General features: G+C 39.4%; 2 protein-coding genes across 5 annotated transcripts in view; both read right to left on the bottom strand.

Moving 5' to 3' along the window:
• The window catches only part of LOC135204743 (zinc finger protein OZF-like), a 535786-nt gene that overhangs the window by 278904 nt on the left and 234325 nt on the right, over positions 1 to 22557 (bottom strand). For 2 of the 4 annotated variants that reach the window (XM_064234903.1, XM_064234906.1), the window contains exon 2: positions 18319 to 18472. The exons of 1 other annotated variant lie outside the window; for it this stretch is intronic. The gene's annotated coding sequence lies outside the window, so the exon portion shown is untranslated. Of the gene's footprint in view, positions 1 to 10307; positions 11026 to 18318; positions 18473 to 22557 lie in introns of those variants that run through there. One more of the 4 variants, XR_010312322.1, reaches the window with a different exon arrangement.
• On the bottom strand, positions 9553 to 10200 carry LOC135204554 (gastrula zinc finger protein XlCGF49.1-like). The gene has a single exon (XM_064234713.1). It carries the CDS (start codon positions 10198 to 10200, stop codon positions 9553 to 9555), a length of 648 nt encoding a protein of 215 aa, XP_064090783.1.

Genomic DNA, 22557 nt, shown 5'->3' with positions numbered 1-22557 from the left:
GTAGGAACAATTAACAAATTCTTAAGTAATTTGTATTTTCTTAACATACAAACCTGAAAGTCTTTACATTTACAGCCCCACTTCAGCCACCCATCATTCTGGTACCTAATCCAAAAGGCAAAAAGAGGAGTACAGGGTGATGAGTTGGCACAGCTTTCCCCCCCCCCTACCATTGGTAGTTAATGACTGTTATGAAAGTTTGACAGATGGTCCAACTTGTGTCTTCAGGCTAAACCCCTAAGTAAAGAACTTCAGGTTTGTATGTTTGGAAATATACCAATTTCTTTAATAAAGCAGTTGATTCCAGAGCCGCTGACTCCTGCTGCAAGAGGGCAACTTCCGCTTCACGGAGCTGGTCCAGCTACAGACCTGGGCCTAGATGAACCAGGTTCAGGTTAACATTTTTGGTTCGGCTGTGACCTCCATGAGGACACATAGAAATGCTTCTGACAAAGAAGAGGAGAGGGAAGTATCGTGTGCGAGCAGCTAGAATGAAGAGAGAGCTCTTCCTCAGATGCCAGAGAACTTACTTGGTCTAGAACCCCTTCAGCAAGATCAGGCCACAACAGTCTCAACAAAGCTTTGGGTTCCTTTTGCAGAGGGACGATCCACAGGAGGGAGTGGACATGGTCTCTTCTCTGAGATTATTATACTGACGAATCAGTTTCATTACCTTAACAAAGGTCCTCTGTAGTCCTGAGGAAAAGGACCCTCAAGCCCTTCCAGGTCACGGTCCTCCCTCAGTTGGAGAGAAACCCTCATCAGAACCCCCTGATCTACTCTGCACCACTCGACCATATGACCTTTCTGAACTTGGGACATAAGTTCTCGTATGTGGGCTGGGATGGGAGGGCAAATGATTCCAATCTCGAGCCCCAGGTCTGTCTGACTTGTGCCTCCTGGTATAAACCCAGGACGTTGAGGGGACAGTTGAGAGAGGCATAGCACTCTTCCCGGACCTGCCGGAAACCTAAGCTTATCCGTGGGTCAACTTCACCTTTTTGAGACCCCAGCACTCTCTCCTTTTGGGACCGTGGACCTGGAAGCTGTTGGTTCACTCTCTTTCACTAACCATAAGCACTCATCGATGGCACAAGAGTCTGTGGGACCCTGTGCAATGGTAGGAGAAACTTTACCAGTCCATGAATAGGACTTTTCCTCAACTGGTATTGGTGCCACAGGCCTCCGTAGAGACCCACATACATGCAACATCCATGGAAAAGCATGTAACGCTTACAGAGGAGGAAGATTCTATACTGCCCCTAGAATGTGACTTCTGGAGACCAGTCTTGGTGACTGGGTATCTGTGGAGACCCGTGCACCTGTTGCTCACACATCACGGGGGTCTGGAGAACCCTGTGGTGTGGTTCCGGTGTCCGTGGACATGGAAGAGCATGTGGCTGATCCCTATGGCTCTTCCAAAGAAATAGGCTATATGTATGAAGGCCTACATGTCTAATGGTAGGGAGTAGTGACCTTCTACCTCTGGTCTGCCTGCGCAACAGGACGTTTGGAAGAAGAAGGGGAGGAGGCTCTGGAACACGACAAAGATGACGACGATGACTGTGATGTCTCTTCCTTGGGCTCTTTCCTGTCTCGTTGGTACTTTTCGCCACCAAGTCTTGGAGTGGTACATACCTAGAGGAGGAGTAAGTTGGAAGAAGTATGGGGGTCAACTGGACCAAGATTGCATGCATGACCATGGGGACCATGGCCGTGATCATGGATCCTGTTGACATTGTAACTGTGGCAATAGTCACAGTTACAGATGCAGCAGTCACGGAGGCACTGAGATGGGGGATCAACCCCCAGACTGAAGGCTCCCTGGAGATCCCTGGGGAGCTCCCTGTGGGGTCCTAGTGCCATAGCTCCCTAAGCTTCCCTCAACAAATTTTGTAAATCCCTCAACCCTGAAAAAGTTGGGTTAAATGAAGCTTCCTCCATTCGTTCTCAGCCTCCAAGTTGTCATCTTGATCCATCGTCCCTCCCTGCGGACTCTCCATCCACAGAGCAATAGGAGATCACGGAGTTACTTCTCACTGTGAGGGAGCAGCAACGAGAGGCAGTTTTCATAGGAGGAAGGAAGGAACAACAAGGATTGGCAACCCTCAGCATCACTGGAGGCATGTCTCCCTTTGATGACATGTGGGAAGCCTTCCTCTTGTATTTCCTTTTCTCTGCGAACTTTGTCCATTGCTCCAAAGGCCAATCATGACACTCAGGACAAGGGCTCATCTGGTTCCACTCATGCTGGTGGCAATGAGTGCATCAGCTGTGAGGATCAGTTTCATAAGAGGAGAAGAAGCGATGGCAAGGAACATTCCCTATGACAGGGCAATGCCACATGGCATGAGACCTTCCCTCCTTAGGCTGTGATAAGTCATGGGTTTGCATAATTGCATTCACAAATCACAAAATATACCAAACACAATATCACCAAACAATCACACTGGAAAAACTAGGATCAGTGAGTTGCAGTGAAGAAAACCAGTTTGTTGGACAGAGGCAAGAAAGATGCATGTATCTCGACAAACGGCTTGAAGATAAATGATGCATTGTCAGGTGGAAGGGTCAGATTACCCAACCCACTGCCAGTAGTTAACTACCTAACAACCTTGTTAAGAATTAAATGGCCAGTTTCCAGTTCCACTGAAGGTGTTTCCATATGTAAAGAAAGAGGGTTTGTGTTTGTGTAGGAACAATTTGCTATTCTGAGTCCATCCTTTAGATGACAATACATAGAAGTCCTGTGTTTTGAAAAATGTAGTTTTAGACTTTTCTAGGAAAGGCCCTTGAAGATGATTATTTCTCAGGTTATGGGAAAATCAGCTTTTATTCAATACAAGGTCACTTTAATGGTAGTCATAAATAAAAAGTACATTAATATGTTGATACTTCAACACTTACTTGAAACTTTAAAGAGTCAGTTTTACAGTGTACAAAAATAATTGTACAAAAATACAACTGGTTTGATACAAAACATTGGAGCATTTTAGCTTATGACATGCTGTGAGGTAATTCAAATAGTATTTGATGCTTCACATGAGAAATATATGCAATACTGTACAAGGTAAGACTGGAAAAGGATCAAGTTGACAATACAAGATTTCCCATGCAAAGGAATTACTTAAGGTCTCTAGTACTTACACAACAGATACACACTTACTTTCGGCACTAATCAGGTATATAAGATACATATACCACCACTAGGACTTACATACATGACTTGCATAACATTCCCTGGTTTCTTTAGTCAATGGACGAAGTGAGGACTTGTGAAATAAATGTCCAAGAAGGACCTTATGCTGTAATGGTGTAAGGTCATTTTGATGGCAATTTATATTTTACCTTCATTTAGCGAGAGCTGGCATTCTAATCCTTTCCTTTTTTTATTTTGCTAAGAGACTTCCTACTATGCTGAACTATCCTGCGAGACTCATATAGCCTCTGGAAGTCATCAAGATTTTTAAATAGTATACTTCATTGTCTGGCATCTACCAGATTCATTCTTTACTTACAGTTGTTCTTTTGTTTTCAATCTGTTTGTGATATTAGATAAGCTGTATTGTGGATGTGCCCTACAATTAATTTTACAGGTAAATACTTTCTAACATTCCTGGCCGTAAGTAACCTCTCATTAATCCACATTTGCAAAGACTGGAGCACCCCAATATATTTATTTATAAAATATATATTTGCAATATATAACAATGAATAGAAAGCCTCCTGTATGGTTGGCAACAATGCATAGGCAGAAAAATGCAACAATAACGCTGTTAACAGCCATATAGCCCACTGAGAAAGGGGTATTGTGAGGGTGGCAGGCTAGGGTAAGCACATTGGGGGGAGGGGCTTTGCAGGGGAACTTTTGCAACAGTGTGTTTATGGGGGGTGGGGGGCAAGACTTTATTTCTTCAGGAGCTTTCACGACCATTATTGGCTCAAAAGCAAAGTTCTCATTACAAGACATTTGACAGAGTAAACTACCTGAACCTCTTCTTCTAATTGGCATTTTACATTGCTGGTTCTTCACACAGCAATTCCGTGTCAAATGGGGTAACGTATTATCGTACACCTTCGGCTCCCTAAACGGGCTTCAGCAAGGGGGCATTCTCTTTCCATACCTATTTAATACGTACACAGATGCCTTGAATGTCAAACTGAACTCACTCCCAATCGGATGCACTGTCAATGAAACAACTATAAACAACCTCTGTTATGCCGACGATATGGTTCTGATTTCCCCATCAGTGCAAGGTCTCCAACGACTCATCAACACTTGCCGCCAATATGCAGAGGAATCTGATATCCTATACAACGAAACCAAGACCCAGTGCATGTCGCTGCTCCCGAGATCACTTAAGCATATTGCAGAACCACAAACTTTCCTCGGAAATCATCGGCTGGAATTCGTGCACGAATTTCCGTATTTGGGTCACATTATCACCGACGACCTAAAAGATACAGCAGACATTGAACAGAGGCATCGTAAACTATGTGCAACTGGCAACATGATTGCAAGGAGGTTTGCCTTCTGTCACCGAGACATGAAAGTGCTGCTTTTCCGCTCGTACTGCTACAGCATCTATGGGTGTTCCCTCTGGACGAACTATACCCGAGAGACCATTAGAAGTATCACTGTTGTGCACAATGACATTCTGAGACGCCTCACAAACATTCCTCACTACCACTCTGCCACACAGATGTTCATAGAAAACCACGTGGTAACCCGAGTGAGGAACAACAGCAACTCGCTCATACAAAGAAGTGAGGTAAGATCTAAATTGTGGGAAAGATGGGAAAATGAGGCCTTTGTCCCTTAAAGGACTTAATCTCTGTATTGGCAAGATGTCATCTGCAGATTCTGTCATTATTATTGTATTTACTGCTGATATTTTACTTTTTCATTATTACTGTGATTATTATCAAGTTAAAGTTTTTTTTTTTACATTCGGTTTTTGTATTTAGCCCTCTGGACCTGAACTACTGTAACCACCTAAGGTCTCTAGATTGAGTATGTTAGTTTCTGCAGTTTGTATATTCATGTATATGGCACTGAGCTGAAATAAAGGATATTATTATTATTACGTATTATTATTATTATTATTATTATTATTATTATTATTATTATTTTATTATTACTTTAGAGCGGCTGAGTGTCATGACTGTGTCACAGAAAGTTTCTAATCTCTCGTTGGCGGCTTGTGTTTGTCTCCCATTATCACTCTCTTCCATTTCCACCTCTGAAGAATAACTCCAAAAGTTACAGTGAATTTATGACTGTTAAATTTATGAACAAAATTGTTTTATATGAAGCAAGGGCTCCTCTCAAGTTGCCATACCAGTGAACTGAAAAACTTGGAACACATTACAAAATAACATATCAGTATAAACTCCCCAGTCATGTTGCATCAAAAATTTTCTTACTTATCAGTGTCTGTCTTTGCACGCACATATAGTATACACCTTATGTGTGTTTATTTATATACATAACCATCTGCATCATACTGAAGTCAATTACACACTTGCTGTGTGCTTGCTTGCTGTTCTCTTCCTCTCTCTGGATTATTCTTTATTGTTTACAAAACTTTTGGAGTCCTTCCTTGATCAAAACCCCTTATAATCACCTACAACTTGGGCAATCATACGTCAAAATTGAAACATTGGGTAAACATTTAATGGAATATGCTTAATGTTAAACACAATTATGTAAATCACAATTTACCATGGGACATTAACTCGTCATCATATGATCATACACAATGCAACAGAAAGGTAGTAGTAACCAGATACTACAATATTGATATAACTGCAGAGAAGTAATTTACATGTAATCAACTGAACATTTTACAATGTAAATGTAATTGCATAGTAAGGTACTTAAAGGTATTACCTGTCCATACAACACAAACAAAAGACCAGGTATAGTATTGCTTTTATCCTTGTTCACTTGTCATTCAGTCCTGATCGTAACTCAGGATGCATTGGGAGCAAGTTACTTCATAACCATATTATAAGTCAAAGAGACAGCAAAATGATTAAGTATTCCATTTAGATCTCGTTTGCTGCTTATTCAGTTGTTCAGTTGTAACCATTTAAAAACTACTGAAGTACACAATATCTGTAAGTCTCTCTCTCTCTCTTCACTCTAAAGGTTTAAAAGGTCTTGTTACCAATTTATGCAAATGTGAAGTGTAAACTTTCTTTTTTGCCTTCAAAGGTGATGACAATTGCAGTTTTGCATCTCTCTCTCTCTCTCACATTGCCAGCATTCAAGGATTGACTTCCATTCCTTAGAGAACGCAGTGAGTGTTGCTTGGTTTCTATAAATTGCTCACATTCAGAGCAAGAACTCTGATGTGCAGTACGTGAAAAAGTTAATATCCTTTTATGGAATGTAATTAACATCAATCAGTACTTTCAGTAAATATGGTGTGATATACATTTAAAAGTTGTTTCAGCCAATAATATACAATTGCCTAAGCCCAAGTAGCTTAAGATGTAATGCTGTGATGCATCTGTAATAAGATTTGATTGAAAAGCTTATTCGATTTTTAATTAATGTGGCGGGTAACAAAACCCCTGCAGTACAATAGCAGCTACTTTCTAACAAATAACTTGTGTTGACGTACATGTGCTTGTACATACATATATGCATCATGATGCTAGAAAAAAGAGATTTTCCAGGTTTGCCACAAGTAAACAGTTTTGGCAATGTGAACAGGTATGAGAGAGGGTGACAGAAATTCAGGATAGTTTTTGTATGCATTTATTCAGCTGACAGTATTGTCCAGTTTGCTTTTTCATTGTGTGTACAGCACAGTACTGTAGTGCATTCTGTATTGTTTATTAGCGCATACTGTACAGTACTGTAGTCACAATACAGACTAGAAAATAAAGCACTAAATAACAATTTTCGTATAATCAATTATTCGGATAATTATTTACTGTTAAAATCAGCTTATATCTTTGTGCCATTAGGTGCAATCTGCATATTACAAAATCATTAAAAGTAACACTTGGCTAACCCACTAAGACTGTCTCTGTAATCACCTGTCTCCCACCAAATAGCTCTGTAATGTTTACGTTCTCGTCAGCATTCTTCATACATGTCCTTATGCAGTCGGCATGAATTAGCGCTAGTAATCATTCTAACGATTTAGGGTATATTTTACATTCTTAAAGTGATTGTTTACCATATCCACAAATTTCCAATCTCCACAAGAGCCATGGATATAAATTGCATCAGATAATTGAGGGTTTACTGAAAGTGGCTACTTTCCAGTGTGAATTCTCATTTGCATTATAAGATGTTTCCAGTAAAATTCCTTTCCACATTCTTACACATGGGCTTCTCTCTCTGGCTTCTGTTATTCTTAATTTTCGGTTTATATCAGGGGTGCAATGGGCTCCAGCCTGGGGTCTATGATTGCACCTCTATGTTCCACTAGCCTCATATCTGAGGGCTCTTTTCAAGGTGTTTACCGTTCCTATGATGGCAGCAATCTGCACCTCATTCATACTTGGGTAACTTGATATTGCCTGAAGATATTTGCTCAGGTTTTTCTTTATAAGTCTTATTGCCCTATCACCACAGGTACTATTTCTATTTCCTTCAGTTCCCATGTACTTTTCAGGTCGTTCTGTAGGTCGTGGTATTTTGTTATTTTATGCCTTTCAGCTCTATTGAGGCCAAAGTCACTGCGTAGTGTCGCACCTATAATCTTCGCTTTTTTTGTTTTTTCCTTGTTGGTTCCGTCACATTATCAGGTTTTATAGCACCTCCTTCTCTATATCTTCCTGTTGGAATTTCCTTGTCATAAAAGATGGTAACAGCCCTATTGGAGGTGATTGGATCTGGTTCATGCTCCCACACTTTTTCTTTCACTTCAATTCTGTATTCTTTATGTATTTGCCAATCTATATATTTACAGATATTGTTGTGGCGGGCTGTGTAGTGACCATCTGCAAGCAGGGTCTGGCAGGCTGATATCAGATGATTCGTACTCTCAACCGCTGCATGATAAAACCTACACTGGTCACTCCCTGATATACTTGCCATTTTCTTGAAGCTGTTTTTTAGGTCTTGATTTTGTGTTTCTATTATCAAAATTTCTCCATCATAACCTAGATCTCCATTTCTTATCCATCTAAGTGATTCTTCTTTGTCTGTTCAACTATTTTTCCAGTTCTTGACTGTGACTAGTTCTGACTGGTCTTCCTGGCTATCGTTTTTGCTGGAGTCTGCTCAGTACCCTCTGTGTCTTCTAGCAGATCTGCAAAGTTCTTAGCCTGTGGTGTTGGGCAACCTTTTTGATGTTTTCATCCTCAGAGCTTTTGAAGTAATACCTTGACTTCATATTGCTGCTCTGTAGGCATAATCCACCTTCTCTGGTGAGGGAGATATTTATGTAGGGTGAGAATCTTCCAGGTTTTAATGTCCATCCTGTCGAACTTACCTTGTGGCCAGTCTACAATGCTAAAACCATATGTCACCAATGGTATTGCCAGCTGGTTTATGGTAGTGATCTTGTCCGTTGGTGTTAGTTCTCAATTACAGGTCTTCTTTAAGTGGCTGATGTATTTTTTCTGTATCTTTTCTCTCTTTTGTTCTATACCTTGTGTTCTATACCACTGTTTTCTTGTATTCCCAAGTTCTTATATGCAGACTCCTCTGCCAGGTCTTCAACAAACATGCCTTCCTCTACCTTTATTCCTTCTGATATTACTCTCTTCCCTCTCTTTATTGTACTCTTGGCACACTTGTCCAACCCAAATTCCATGCAGAAGTCATTTGAGAATTGGTAGACTGTCCTAACTAATTCTTCCAATTTTGTTTTTCTTCTGAATCTGCAAACAACTTCAGGTCACCCATGAGGAGCAGGTGATTCACTCTTTTATGCTCTTTTCTGCTTCTGCTTAGGTCATAGCCAGTGTTAATGTTGTTCAAGATTTTACTAAGCAGATTTATGGTCAAGCAGAATAGAAGTGGTGAGAGGCTGTCACCCTGGAATATTCCTCTTTGGATCTTATGTCTGGAATTACTATCTGGCCCTCAGAGTGTTTTAGACAGAGAGTGGTCTTCCACTTACTCATCTGTGCTGCCGAGAAAGATCTTATTTCCTCATTGATGTTGTCTAATTCCATACATTTGAATATCCAGGTGTTGTCTATGGTTTTCAAACAGTGGCTTCCAAAATCTCTCTAGGTCTTCCTTGCTCAGTTGTGTTCATACCTCCACTGTTTCTTTCATCATCTTCCAATACAATCTTTGAATTTTCACCAAACTGAATATTTATCTAATTTACTTTTATCTTCTGTTGTTTGTTTCCTATTTGTGAAGCTAGGGCCTTTATATTGGCTTGGTGTTCTGCCAGTTTTCCACTGATTTGTTCATTCCATATTCTGTATTTTTTCATTATTTTCCTTATTTTCTTGAGCAGATTTTGTGAGTGAATTTGATCTGTCATATAGTTGGACATTTGAGAGATCTCTGCCTTAACTGTTTCATTTTATCATTTGTTGTTTCTTTTTCCTCTCCAGAGTGCAACCTCATATGATGTGTAAGACTTGATTTCTGTGAAAATGCTTTCCACATTCCTTGCACGCTATCTGGCTTTCTTCTCTCCGGTATGCAATCTCATATGACGTGTAAGATTTGGTTTCTGAGAAAATGCTTTCCCACATTCTTTGCACATATATGGCTTCTGCTCCAGTATGCAATCTCATATGAAGTGTAAGAATTGACTTATTGGAAAATGCTTTCCCACATTCTTTGCACACGAATGGCTTCTCTCCGGTATGGATTCTCATATGACGTGTAAGATCTGGTTTGTGGGAAAACGTTTTCCCACATTCTTTGCACATGAATGGCTTCTCTCCAGTATGGATTCTCATATGAGTTGTAAGATGATGTTTGTAGGCAAATCCTTTCCCACATTCCTTGCATATGAATGGATGATTCTCTCCAGTATGCAATCTCATATGATGTGTAAGATCTCGTTTCTGGGAAAATGCTTTCCCACATTCTTTGCACATATATGGCTTCTCTCCAGTATGCAATCTCATATGAAGTGTAAGAATTGACTTATTGGAAAATGCTTTCCCCACATTCTTTGCACACGAATGGTTCTCTCCGGTATGGATTCTCATATGACGTGTAAGATCTGGTTTGTGGGAAAAACGTTTTCCCACATTCATTGCACATATATGGCTTCTCTCCGGTATGGATTCTCATATGACGTGTAAGACTATTTTTCCTGGGAAATGCTTTCCCACGTCATTGCATATAATTTCTCTCTGGTAGGATTTGTAGTATCATTTGTAAGATTAATTCTTTTGTAAAATGTTTTTTCACAGTCAGTTGATCTGAAAGGCTTCTCTCCATTGTGACTATTTCTTCTTTCTTGTTTTACTTCCTTTTTGCAAGTTTCTGGATGTTTTTCATTCACTGTTGAATTTATTTCATATGAATATTTATCATCTTCATTAGACTCACAGAATTCCTCTGGTTCTAGTTTGATGTCCATCAATGGATCCAGAGACAAAAAGTCTCCATCACTGGTTCCACTAAAGGCAGCCAGGTTGCTGTTTTCTTGATTTATGGAAGGTAGTGATGATGCACCTTCAGTTTCACTTTTCAAAGGAAATTCTGAAGAATGTCCTGGATTCATTTTAGCCTTATTCTCCTGTCCTGTTCTGTAATGACAATGTGTTCAATTCACAACTCTTAACACACAATTGTTTTACAAATAATTACCGAATAAATCTGTTAAGAATTAGGTACAATATCCTGGAGGACTACAACCAAGGTTTTACTGCTGATGTATGAAACTAATATTCAAAACAAATTTTACTTGTTCTGTAAATTTGTTAAATATGCATACAATAATTCACTGTTGTCTCATACACTTAAGAGTTGCTATTGTAATTGTTTCCATGTAGTACGAATAAAGAACATGCATTCCCGAAATCCTGAAGCTAATCAAAACTGTCGAAGGAAGGAAGGTTCTTCTGAGGGAGAATCTGAAATCAAAGAATGCAACACAGAGTTAGGAAACATTGTGCCAGAACTGAAGCAGTAAAATAATCTATCGAATTCAATTCAGGTTCCCATAAAGGTCTCAGGTCGATTAACAAAGCGTGCATTTGATAGTTCTATCCAAACATGAATACAATCTTACCAAACTTTGTCCAGACACAGCATCAAAACATTCCTGAGGCAACAATAGATGAACTTTAATAATTGATGCCCACCACCTCACATCTGTAAACCTTCTTAGCTTGACATTACAATACAAATTACTTATGAACATATCTTATTAACAAATGAAAGGCCAAGAATAGCAAATGCAAGAGACCATCATAAGAGTTTTGTGGGTAACGGCAGGAAGGGTACAATACACAGCAAATGCTTAATTATATATGATCCAGCTATACATAACACCATATTATCCACAAATGCGGTAGATAACAAGAAATAGTAAGGGTGAAATTGAGTAGTAATTTGAAGAGCGATGAAAGTTTTCAAATTAGTTTCACTGATTGTTAGTGTGGATACAATACATGAATAGCTCTTATGACCAGCAACACAGATGACGGCCTTGGAAGGTATGTGCTGCTACATTTCTACAAATGTGACACTGTTTTCAGAGCTAAACAAACCAGAGCTTTTTATGAAGAAGTATCTTTCAGTGCATGTTGGAAATGGGTTAACTGGTGGTTAAGAAGAGTGGGTAAGGGAATTCCCCTCATTCATATGCCATCCACCAAGCACTTCTTGTTTTGGCCTGATGAACAAAGGGGGTTGGCTGCGATGGTAGATATGATAATAAGGTTTTGGTTTGCGTATCTATGAAAATTTCATATTACAGCATTTCTTCGATTATTGTATCTGCATATCTTGCAACTTAGCAACATATTCACATTTAACTCCAGCCCTTACAAAATCTACATGAATGTATACATACATAAATAAAAATGAATACAGTAAAAATCCTTTTGGTTTTCAATGATGCAAAGGTGGAATGACTACCATTTTTTTCAAGTAATTTGTATTTTTCCAAATATACAAAACCTGAAGGTCCTTTACATATGGATATAATTGCAGCGCAAGTTGGGAAACTGCCGTTTAATTTTAAATAAAGTGGTTAACTATCAACAGTAGAGTGGGAGTCCCGCCTACCTCATCCTTAAGCTTCACTTTAACCTTTTGGCTCAGGTAGCAGAATGAGGGGTGGCTTAAGGTGGGACATTTTGTAAAGACCTTCAGGTTTGTATGTTCAGAAAAATACAAATTACTTAAAATATTTGTAGTTTGTTCGTAAACAAATATAAGCCTTCGGTCTTTACAAATGGAAACTTACTTCTTGATGGAGGATTCTCGGTAAATCTCTGAACTGACTGGTACCTCAATTTACCTGGGCCTCCTTCCTGGTCATGTAGAGCAGAGGAAGGAGTCCTGTGCCTCTGACCTGTTGAGCTTATGTGATGTTCAACTACCAGTCTTCTGGGCCTTGCAAATTAATGGGCATGTATAGCATCGTTTATTCAAAAAGGGTTGGATGAACCCCCTATGTCTGAGATAATAAAAGAATAATAAAACCGATGTGTTTTATTTAATTGTCAGCTCCTCTCTCCCTTGCTAGAGAGAGGGGATGGACATGCATCTATTAACCTACAGAGTTCTAGATTATAGACAGGTTACAGTACTCATTTATGTAACTCACCTGCATCACACGCCAACCTTCCCTCTGCCCTACAGGTGAGGAGGGGTATAAAAAGAGAAAGGGAAGAGAAGGAGGCCAGTCACTCACTCACACTTTCTCTTTGTAACTGAACAACTTAGGCAAGATGCTACTTGTCTCTCTAGGGAAGCCAGGTGAGTTACACAACTTGTTGACCAGCCACCAGTGGACCAAAGAAAAAAGTGCCCATGGACCCATGGGCAACGTCCCGAAGGTAGAAGGATGTGAATGTAGTTTTTCATGAACACACTCCCACCCTTAGTACTTGTGAAACCGACAGGTTCTTCCAGAATGCAAGGCTCCTAACTACCTCATCAGAAGTAGAGTACGATCTCTTGATTTTCTCACTAAGCCAGGAAATAATCTTGTTCTTGGACACATCTTCCTTGGTCGAGCCAGCGCTAACGAAGAGTCGTCAATACTCAGGATGGAGATGTAGAAACCTCTTTAGATAGCACCACAACACTCAAACTGGACACAGTAGTATATTGTCTTGATCACTACCAGCAAAGTCCTCTAGGAAAGAGATCAAAAAGAACTTGAATCTGGTGTCAGGAACCACAAATCCTGAGTCTTCATTACGAATTCTGGGACAAACTAGAGCACGGCAGATCTTCATCCCTTTACGTACTTAACAGTGAAGGAAAGTCCATGAAGTTCACCAACTCTACTTGCCAATGCCAGGGTAAGCAAGAACACAGTCTTGAAGGTTAGATCCCTGTCTGATAACTCTTGTAAAGGCTAGGGTGCACAAGTCAAGCTCTGTAAGACAAGAGTCACATCCCACCCAGGGGGACTGAATTCCTGGATATCTCCAAAAGGAGGAGAGGTCGAAACCCTTCAAGCAAAGGATTAGTCCAAGGGCAGCTCTGTAGCCCCTGAACGCTGACACAGAGAGAAACTTCTCTCGGCGAAGAAGGACAAGAAAGACTGCAACATGCTGAAGAGGAGATCCGACCATGGGTGTTGGAAAGTGTCTTCTATTGCAGTCCATGGGTATGGCACAACAGAACAAAATGCCAAGAGCTTTCTGTTGTGCAAGGTTGAAAAGAGGTCTATAGTTAGTAAGCCCGAAAATATTAAACAATCTTTCTGAAATGTCTATGGTGTAGGGACCACTTTGTCTCTGTCGCCTGACCCTGGTGACTGAGTTTGTCTGCCACTATGTTCCAGTTCCCTGATCGTGCTACTGCCCACTCATGAACCTGCATCGCCAACGTGTGGAGCTGAAGGGAAAACAATTCCTCTGCTTGTTGACCTATGCCAATACTGTACAGTTGTACAGTAATACCCCTGAGAAAGGCATCTGGAAGAATGGGGACTCCCTTACGGAGACCAAAACTCCTTCATTCTCCACTGAACAGAACGAAGGTGAAGCTACTCACGAGGGGCCAGCTTCAGCAAGGATGACAGGTGACCCAGAATGACTTGGCACTGCTGAGGTGGTTCTTCCTATTGAGACAGGAATAACTGCATTGCCTCTCTGATCTTGCTGATATGCGAGTCTGAGTGCCAGACTCTTGCTGTGGGGAGGAGGGAAGGGTGGGTTATAATCATGTAATTACTTGGTATGTGAAAAATCTAATTTTATTATAAAAATGTAATTTTTACAAAAGAAATTTTGTACTACAACAGCACTTCATATCCTAGAAATTTGTGATGGTAATGCTAGACATTTTATTGGGTGGTTTCCCCCTGACAGACACCCCCCAACGAGTGGGGAAGGGGAAGGGGAGGGGAAGAGGGAGGGGGAGACAGGATCTGCGTACAACATTGGAGACACCAAGTAAAATTTGTGCTGCAATAATACTTCATATCCTAGAATTCTGTGATGGTAATGCCAGACATTTTAGTGGGTGGTTTCCCCCATGACAGACACCCCACAATGAGTGGGGAGGGGGAGGGGAACACAGGATCTACATCCAACATTGGAGATACCAAGTGAAATTTACACTACAATAGCGCTGCATATCCTAGAATGCTGTGATGGTAATGCCAGATATTTTAGTGGGTGGTTTCCCCATGACAGACACACCCTAACAGGTGGGCAGTGGGAAGGGCAAGCCCTGATAATTTGTCTAGACTAGTATAGTAGGATACTATTGACCTTGTATTTTGTATTATACAGTTTCTCATGATATATTTTAAATATTTTTATCGTTTATATATCCTTTGTAATTTATTTAATACAAATATTATTTATTTGTTTCATGTAAATAACAGTCATCTGTAGGCCCATAATAATTCGGTCATATTATTATTTTGTCAAGCAAGCAACTGCCTTCAATTATAGTACTCGCTATAGCTTTGTTTACGAGATGAATATTAATGTAGCGGTGGCTGGAAGACTGGCACTGTAAAGTAGCATGTAAGTTATAGGAGTTATTGCTGCAAAATGTCTATGTACATAACATTTCTTAAATGGAGTAATACGCAGCCATTAAATAGATAGTAATACATATTAAATACTTATGCTATGGTCAGAGTACAGATCATATTAATGGCTGGAGTACCTTCTTTTGGTTTCAACTGACTTTCATACTAATGAAATCACGGATACATTTTTGTATAACAGTTTTAGGAATGAATATTGTTACTATAGTCGATTTTTTTTGGGGGGCTTGTGTAAAACTCATCAGATATCATACACCTGGCTGAGGAAGGACACACAGGATCTCTTATCTTTTAAACAATTTCTCCACACACTAAGTTATTTCGAACATTTCCATTCTCTCAAGAAGACTATGAATAAATATAAGAGCAAACTAGACCCAAAAAAATAATCACCTTGCATTAATGTAAAGAAAACAAAGAGAAATGAAAAATTAGTGCAATTGTGAATTTTTTTTATCGTTAATGCTTAACAAGTAAGTGTTTAGCGAATTGTTAGGTTTAGTGACTGTTTAATGTGTCAGTTTTCAGTGAATGTATACTGAGTATTAGGGTTTAGTGAATGTTTTGTCTTTAGGGTTTTAGCGAATGTCTTACGTGACTGTTAGTGTTTAGTATTTAGTTTATAAATATTCATTGAGTGTTTAGGTTTAGTGAATGTTTAGTGCAAGCATTCGGTGTATGTTTAGTGAGTGTTTAGGTTCAGTTAAAGTTTTGTGTATTGTTTGTAAGTTGTGTGTTTGTGGTGTGAATGTTTAGTAAGTATTCAGTGAGTGTTTAGTGAATGTCTTGTGAATGTTAGTGTTTAGCAAATGTTAGTGTGTAAGTATTTATTGGTTTTTAATGAGTGGATGTTCATTCACTGTTTAGTATTTAATAAGTATTTAGGGTTTGGTAAGCATTTAGTAGTTAATGAGTGCTTAGGGTTTAGTGAGTGTTTAATGTTTAAATAATGTTTAGGATTAAGTGAGTGTTTAGTGAATGTTTACCGAGTGTTTGGGGTGTAATGAGTATTTGAGTGAACTTAGTGTTTTAAGTGTTTAGTGAGCATTTAGTGTATAGTGAGTGCCTAGTGAGTGTTGGATATTCAGTGTTTAGTATTATTGAGTGTGAGTGTATGTTAAATGTGTGTATGTGTATATAGTGAATGTATGTAAGTGTGAGTCCTTACTGAGTGTAAGTGCACTGCTTAGTTAGTGCTTTGCTACTGTATGCAAAAAAAGTCCTGTAATTTACACAGAAACCATTTATGCTTGACACAACTTAGATCAAAGAGCAGATGCTTAGGCCTTGACCACAATGGTTGGAGTGCTTAGGCCTGTTTATGTAAGGTAATTTTTCTCTGTGAAATTGGGTCAAATAATAATAATAATAATAATAATAATAATAATAATAATAATAATAATAATAATAATAATAATAATAATAATAATAATAATAATAATAATAATGTTAATAATAATTAATAATAATAACAATAATATTAATGATAATAATAAACTAATTGTAATAATAATAATAATAATAATAATCAGAATGTTGAATAATATTAATAAGATAAAGTACTAAGAGCTGGACCAAGACCTTTCAATATGGCCTCCCGAAGTCACTCTCGGCAGGGAGATCGCTACTCCAGTGATTGAAGCCCTATACCTTGCACACAGCTGACAGATTTGCACTTTCAGTTGTCCAGTTTTATGACTGTGTTGGAGACGCATTATAAATCATATTAGCAATAGTAAATACATTGAAGAGACGTGAGGATATAATATGATGTTACTGCCTGGTCTACTGGATATAACGAACAATGAAAGTAAAAATATTACACAAAACTCTTATGATGGTCTCTTGCATTTGCTATTCTTGGCCTTTCATTTGTTAATAAGATATGTTCATAAGTAATGACTCGCTCTGCAGAGGGAAACAAATGACACTCATGAGGGTGCGAACAAATATCATTTCGAATGATCTCAGCGATTGTTGAAATCATTAGTTGAACCTCGCCAGCAGGACTGTTTTTCCTCTGTGCATGTATAATATATACCACTCATCTGAGAGAATGCCTTTACGCAGTGACTGAAACAGACAACTCCATTCTTTCCACTGATATCAGTTATAGTTTTCTGATGACCACAATATTCTTCGAGTTTCCTTTTAAGGTGTTTCTTACAATATATACAGTACTAGTTCCTTCAAAATTGTTCACAACGGACATCAATTCATCCAGACAGTACTAATAGTCATCATTCTGCTCTAAATATTCACACAGTGTCAAGTAATGCAGGAATTTAGCGAAGTATCTATTGATTGTTTCATTACGAGATTTGAATAACTGGGTCGTCAAGGAAAGTGAATTGCAATTGACTGCAGACCTTGATAGAAAAAGTCTTTGTTCCTCATCCACTAGTAGGACCAGTCCAGCAGAAACCAGTGTAAGATCTGCTCTCCTCAAAGAGAAAGCTAGACTGGCAGGGTTGATAGTTCAGCAGGCTATGAGAGAAAAAACAAAAGTGATGGAAGAGCAAGAACTCAGACTTAAGCAGGAGAAGGAAGAGCAAGAACTTAGACTTAGAAAAAAGAAAGCAATTAGAATTAGAAAAAAAATTGCAATGTCTCAAGCAAGAGAAAGAGTTTATGCTGAAGCTGACAAAATCTTGGATATCATGCCAAAAGATACTCCTTCCCAGTTGAATCCAAATATAGAGCCGATCTAACCACAACCTTTAGATACAAAAGCAGATACTCCTCAGTTGAAAGCGAGCGTTCCCTGTAGTTCTACCCTAAGTCAAATCTTGATATGCAACCACAGTACCAACAAGAAATGCTCCTGAAGACACAGCAGCACATGACTGCAGCAATGTTGCTTCCAAGCATAGAAGTACCAAAATTTAAAGGTGATCCTATTGATGCCAGAATTGCCCTAAATGCTTTGGGTGTTGCTGACAAACTGTACTACTTGGATCAGCAACTTGTTAAGAGCATGGTGATCTCTACAGGTGTCAATGGCATATATAACAAACTTATTTCTAGGTCTGCATTGAAACACAAAGATCCTCATTGCTTGTATACATTTCCTTTATTCCTTATTAAATGCAGACATGCAGTAACCAACTTGTCACATATGTAAGTACTAAATCATCTTCCTAACCTTCAAGCAGTTGTTAAAAAACTTCCTACATACCTTCGGAACAAGTGGTGTAGCCTGGCTGGACATTTGAGGGAAGAAAAGGGAGGAGTTGGTTTTGCAGATTTGGTTTAATTTGTTCATAAAAAGGCAAAGGCAGCAAACGACCCAACATTCAGCAAGTTTGCTCTTCAAAATAATTATTCAAAGCCTGAAAATAATAATAATAATAATAATAATAATAATAATAATAATAATAATAATAATAATAATAATAATAATAATAATAATAATAATAATAATAATAATAATAATAATAATAATATCCTTTATTTCAGCTCAGAGCCATATACATGGAATATACAAAATACAGACAGTAAATTACACAATCTAGATACATAAGACAACATGATAAAAAATGAATAATTGGCACTTATCCACAAAATAGCTGAGGTAGCATAAAAGATAGTAATCATAATACTGGTAATAACAGTAATGATATTGGTGAGAGAAAAAATGTATTGAGAGTTATAACAGTTAGTGCACAGATTATGTGACTTAAATTTCAACTAGAGACTTTAGGTGGTTACAGTATTCAGGTCCAGAGGGCTAAATACAAAAATTGAATGTAGAAAAACTTTAACTTGATAGTATTCACAGTAATAATGAAAAAGTAAAATATCGCAATATATTATAAGAATTATGAAAGAATCTGTAGATGACATCTTGCCAATACAGAGATTAAGTCCTTTAGGGGACAAAGGCCTCATTTTCCCATCTTTCCCACAATTTAGATCTTCTTCTTGCTTCACTCCTTAGGATGCTTTGTATGAGCGAGTTGCTGCTGTTTCTCAGTCGAGTTACCAGACTGGACATTGTTCGCCTTACAATGATTTTTAAATTGTCTACGTGGTTTTCTATGAACATCTGTGTGGCGGAGTATTTGTGAGGCGTCTCAAAATGTCATTGTGCACAACAGTGATACGTCTCATGGTCTCTCAGGTATAGTTCGTCCAGAGGGAACACCCATAGATACTGTAGCAGTACGAGCAGAAGAGCAGCAGTTTCACGTCTCAGTGACAGAAGGCAAACCTCCTTGCAATCATGTTGCCAGTCGCACATAGTTTACGACACCTCTGTTCAATGTCTGCCGTATCTTTTAGGTCGTCGGTGATAATGTGACCTAAATACGGAAATTCATGCAAAAATTCCAGCCGATGGTTTCCAAGGAAAATTTGTGGTTCTGCAATATGCTTAAGTGATCTCGGGAGCAGCAGCATGCACTGGGTCTTGGTTTCGTTGTAAAGTATATCAAATTCCTCTGCGTATTGGTGGCAAGTGTTGATGAGTCGTTGGAGACCTTGCACTGATGGAGAAACCAAACCCATATCATCGGCGTAACAGAGGTTGTTTATAGTTGTTTCATTGACAGTGCATCCGATTGGGAGTGAGTTCAGTTTGACATTCAAGGCAGCTGTGTATGTATTAATAAAGTATGGAGAGAGAATGCCCCCTTGCCAAAGCACTTTTAGGGAGCCAAAGGTGTACGATAATATGTTACCCCATTTGACACAGAATTGCTGTGTGGAGAACCAGCAAAGTAAAATGCCAACTAGATAAAGGGGTGTGCCTCCTTTATGCAACTTCAGGAGGAGCTTCAGGTAGTTTACTCTGTCAAATGCTTTTCTCACATCCACAAAACAAAGGAAAACAGGAGAGGCTGATGATAGGTAGTAGTTTAGCAATTCTTTCAATATGTAGATGCGGTGTCAGTTGCGTGGTTTGCTTTAAACCCGAACTGATTTTCAGTTGTGTGTAGAAAAGGGAGAAGCCTCACTAGAAGAACTGACTCAGTATCTTCGATGCGATCATTGTGATTGCAATTGGCCGGTAGTTGCATCCTTTAGCTTGTTTTTGAATAATGGTATCAAGTGAACTACGAGTAGGGAGTCTGGAGGAAACTGGTGAATTATGCACACATTGAATATGGCAGCTAGCAAAATGTAAATTATTGGATGACAGAATTTGAAAACCTCTGTGGGAAGACCATCACAGCCAGACCATTTATTATTAGGTAAGCTGTTTATGGCATTGCTGATGTTACCTGGCGTAATACAGTCTGCAAAATGAAATGAATGTTGTCAGTAAGGAGATTATCTACATCCCTTCGGGTATCTTGATCATATATGCTATTCAGGATATTGTTGAAGTCATCTCATACTTGCGATAGCCTCATCTCTGACTGCTTCCCCTACTCGCTGTGATGATAGCTTTTTAGTTTTGGGATTTAAGGACTGGATATCTTTTCAAAGACGAAGATAATCACCAGATTCTAAGTTTCTAGACATTGCATCAGCTCTTAGCTGTTTTTCCTTTAATCTGCAGTGCTTAAGAGCAAGTTTGAACTGCGCTCTCACCTGTCTCATTAGTAATGCAGGTGTCCTTCCTTGGGCTACCATTTTGCCTCCACAGTAAAAACATATCTCTTGCGTATGTATACAAATCTTTAACCAAGTCATTCCACCCAGGTATATTACGAGAATTACCTTGACAAAATCTATAGGCAGCCCTGCCCGAAGCAAGCATAGCGGAGATTATGTTAGAATAGAATTCATTCAGATCCCTCCTATGGTGGTCATTTCTACAATTTGTGTTAGTACAAAGTAAGGTGTCTGCTGGTTGAACTATTTACCGCAAACTTGTTTCCGTGGTCACCCTAAAGTATATGGTTTTCTGTTGGTTTTTAAAATCCCAGTTTACCACTGGTGGGTGGCCAGTTAAGGGGTTCATGGTAGGGAGGGAGAGGTACTGAATGACACCTGTAATGGGATCTGATCATAGCCCGTTGCAAGATTGTAGCGAATATTGCAGGTCATAATAGAATCATGAAGTTGTGGAGATGTGATGCAATGGTCCAGCCAGGAGGTTGTAATTGCGTCCACTCTATTATGTACATATGAATAAGAGGAGGGAGGAGCATGATTTTGACAGAAGCGAGTAAGTTCATTATAAAATTGTTTTTGGGGCGAGAATTAAGGTCCCTGATTATACAAATATGATCAGCAGGAGAATCGTGGATAATACTGTGTAACTCCCCTAGGATCATGCAGTAATGATAAAAATTATTGCTATTTTCCCAGGGCATACAAACATTAATTATTAGGATTTTAGAGTTCCCTACTGTCACTTGAAGCCCCAGCAATCTGTCACTGCTGTAGGTCATCACCTTTACCATATTGTCTAACGATTTGTGCCACAGGAAAGAAAGGCCCCTTTCAGGCGACCGGCTACGATTTGATCTGTAACTTGCATCGATGAAGTCAAGAAGGTTCTGAAGTCTTCATGTACTAAATCACAGATGACAAGGTCATGTGGCCAGAGGAGCGTTTCTTGCAATGCAATGATGCCTTTGAAGTTTTCCAGAACATGTTTAGGAGAGGAATGTTCCACTTGAGGACAAAAAAATTCCAAGAGATTATGTTTAATGTATCCATGGCTACTCACGAAGATGGGAGACGAATGTGTTGATCATTTCGGTGGATGGGGGGTTAGCCAGGGGAAGTTGGCAGACACTTGCCGTGGGCTGTTGGCTGGCACTTGTGGTGGAAACGACCCTGTTTGGGATGTCAGTAAGTTCCCCTGTGGGGCAGGGGCTGGGGGGAAGTTGGTCCCGGATCAGGTTATATCTTGAAACTGATATATTAGGACCGAAATTCTCGCCTTTAAGAACGTCGAGGTGTTGAAATAGGAAGCTAATCCTGTAAGCCACTTTATGTTTACTTTTGCATGGGAGTTCGTGAGAGATGAGTGGGTCAGAACCAGTGAGAAACTTGACTCTCTCCATTATGGTGTCTAGCATCACCGATGAGTGCAGATTGTGAATTAACTACGCGACATCCTCTTCTCAGGTGTAGGGGGCAAGGTGAAACACGAATGTTAGGCTCTGGTCCAGCAGCCAAACGAGAGGTTCTTCTCTTCTTTCTGCTTATTTGTATCTGCCAGCCGCCAGATCCCTCATGGTCACTCTCTTCTGCATCCACAATCGGGGGTTGGGGGGAGAGATAGGGTGGGGAGAATCACGAGGGTTGGTAATCATCACCGGAGATCTATCTTCCAACGGAATCAATGGGGAGGGAGAAGAATTTGGGAGACCAACAGTCCCTTCAGAACGGTCTAAAGGTGATGGGGGCACTTCCGTGTTGCTGGGAGGCGAGGAAAAACTGGATGCCGCATCCAAAGGAGTCTGGTGGTTATTGTCTATCGATTCCTGCACTCCTTTGATTGCATCCCAGATCT

The sequence above is a fragment of the Macrobrachium nipponense genome, chromosome 47 (genome assembly GCF_015104395.2).
Source record: "Macrobrachium nipponense isolate FS-2020 chromosome 47, ASM1510439v2, whole genome shotgun sequence".
In the NCBI taxonomy this organism is placed as follows: domain Eukaryota; kingdom Metazoa; phylum Arthropoda; class Malacostraca; order Decapoda; family Palaemonidae; genus Macrobrachium; species Macrobrachium nipponense.
This window is presented reverse-complemented; position numbering and strand designations above follow the sequence as displayed.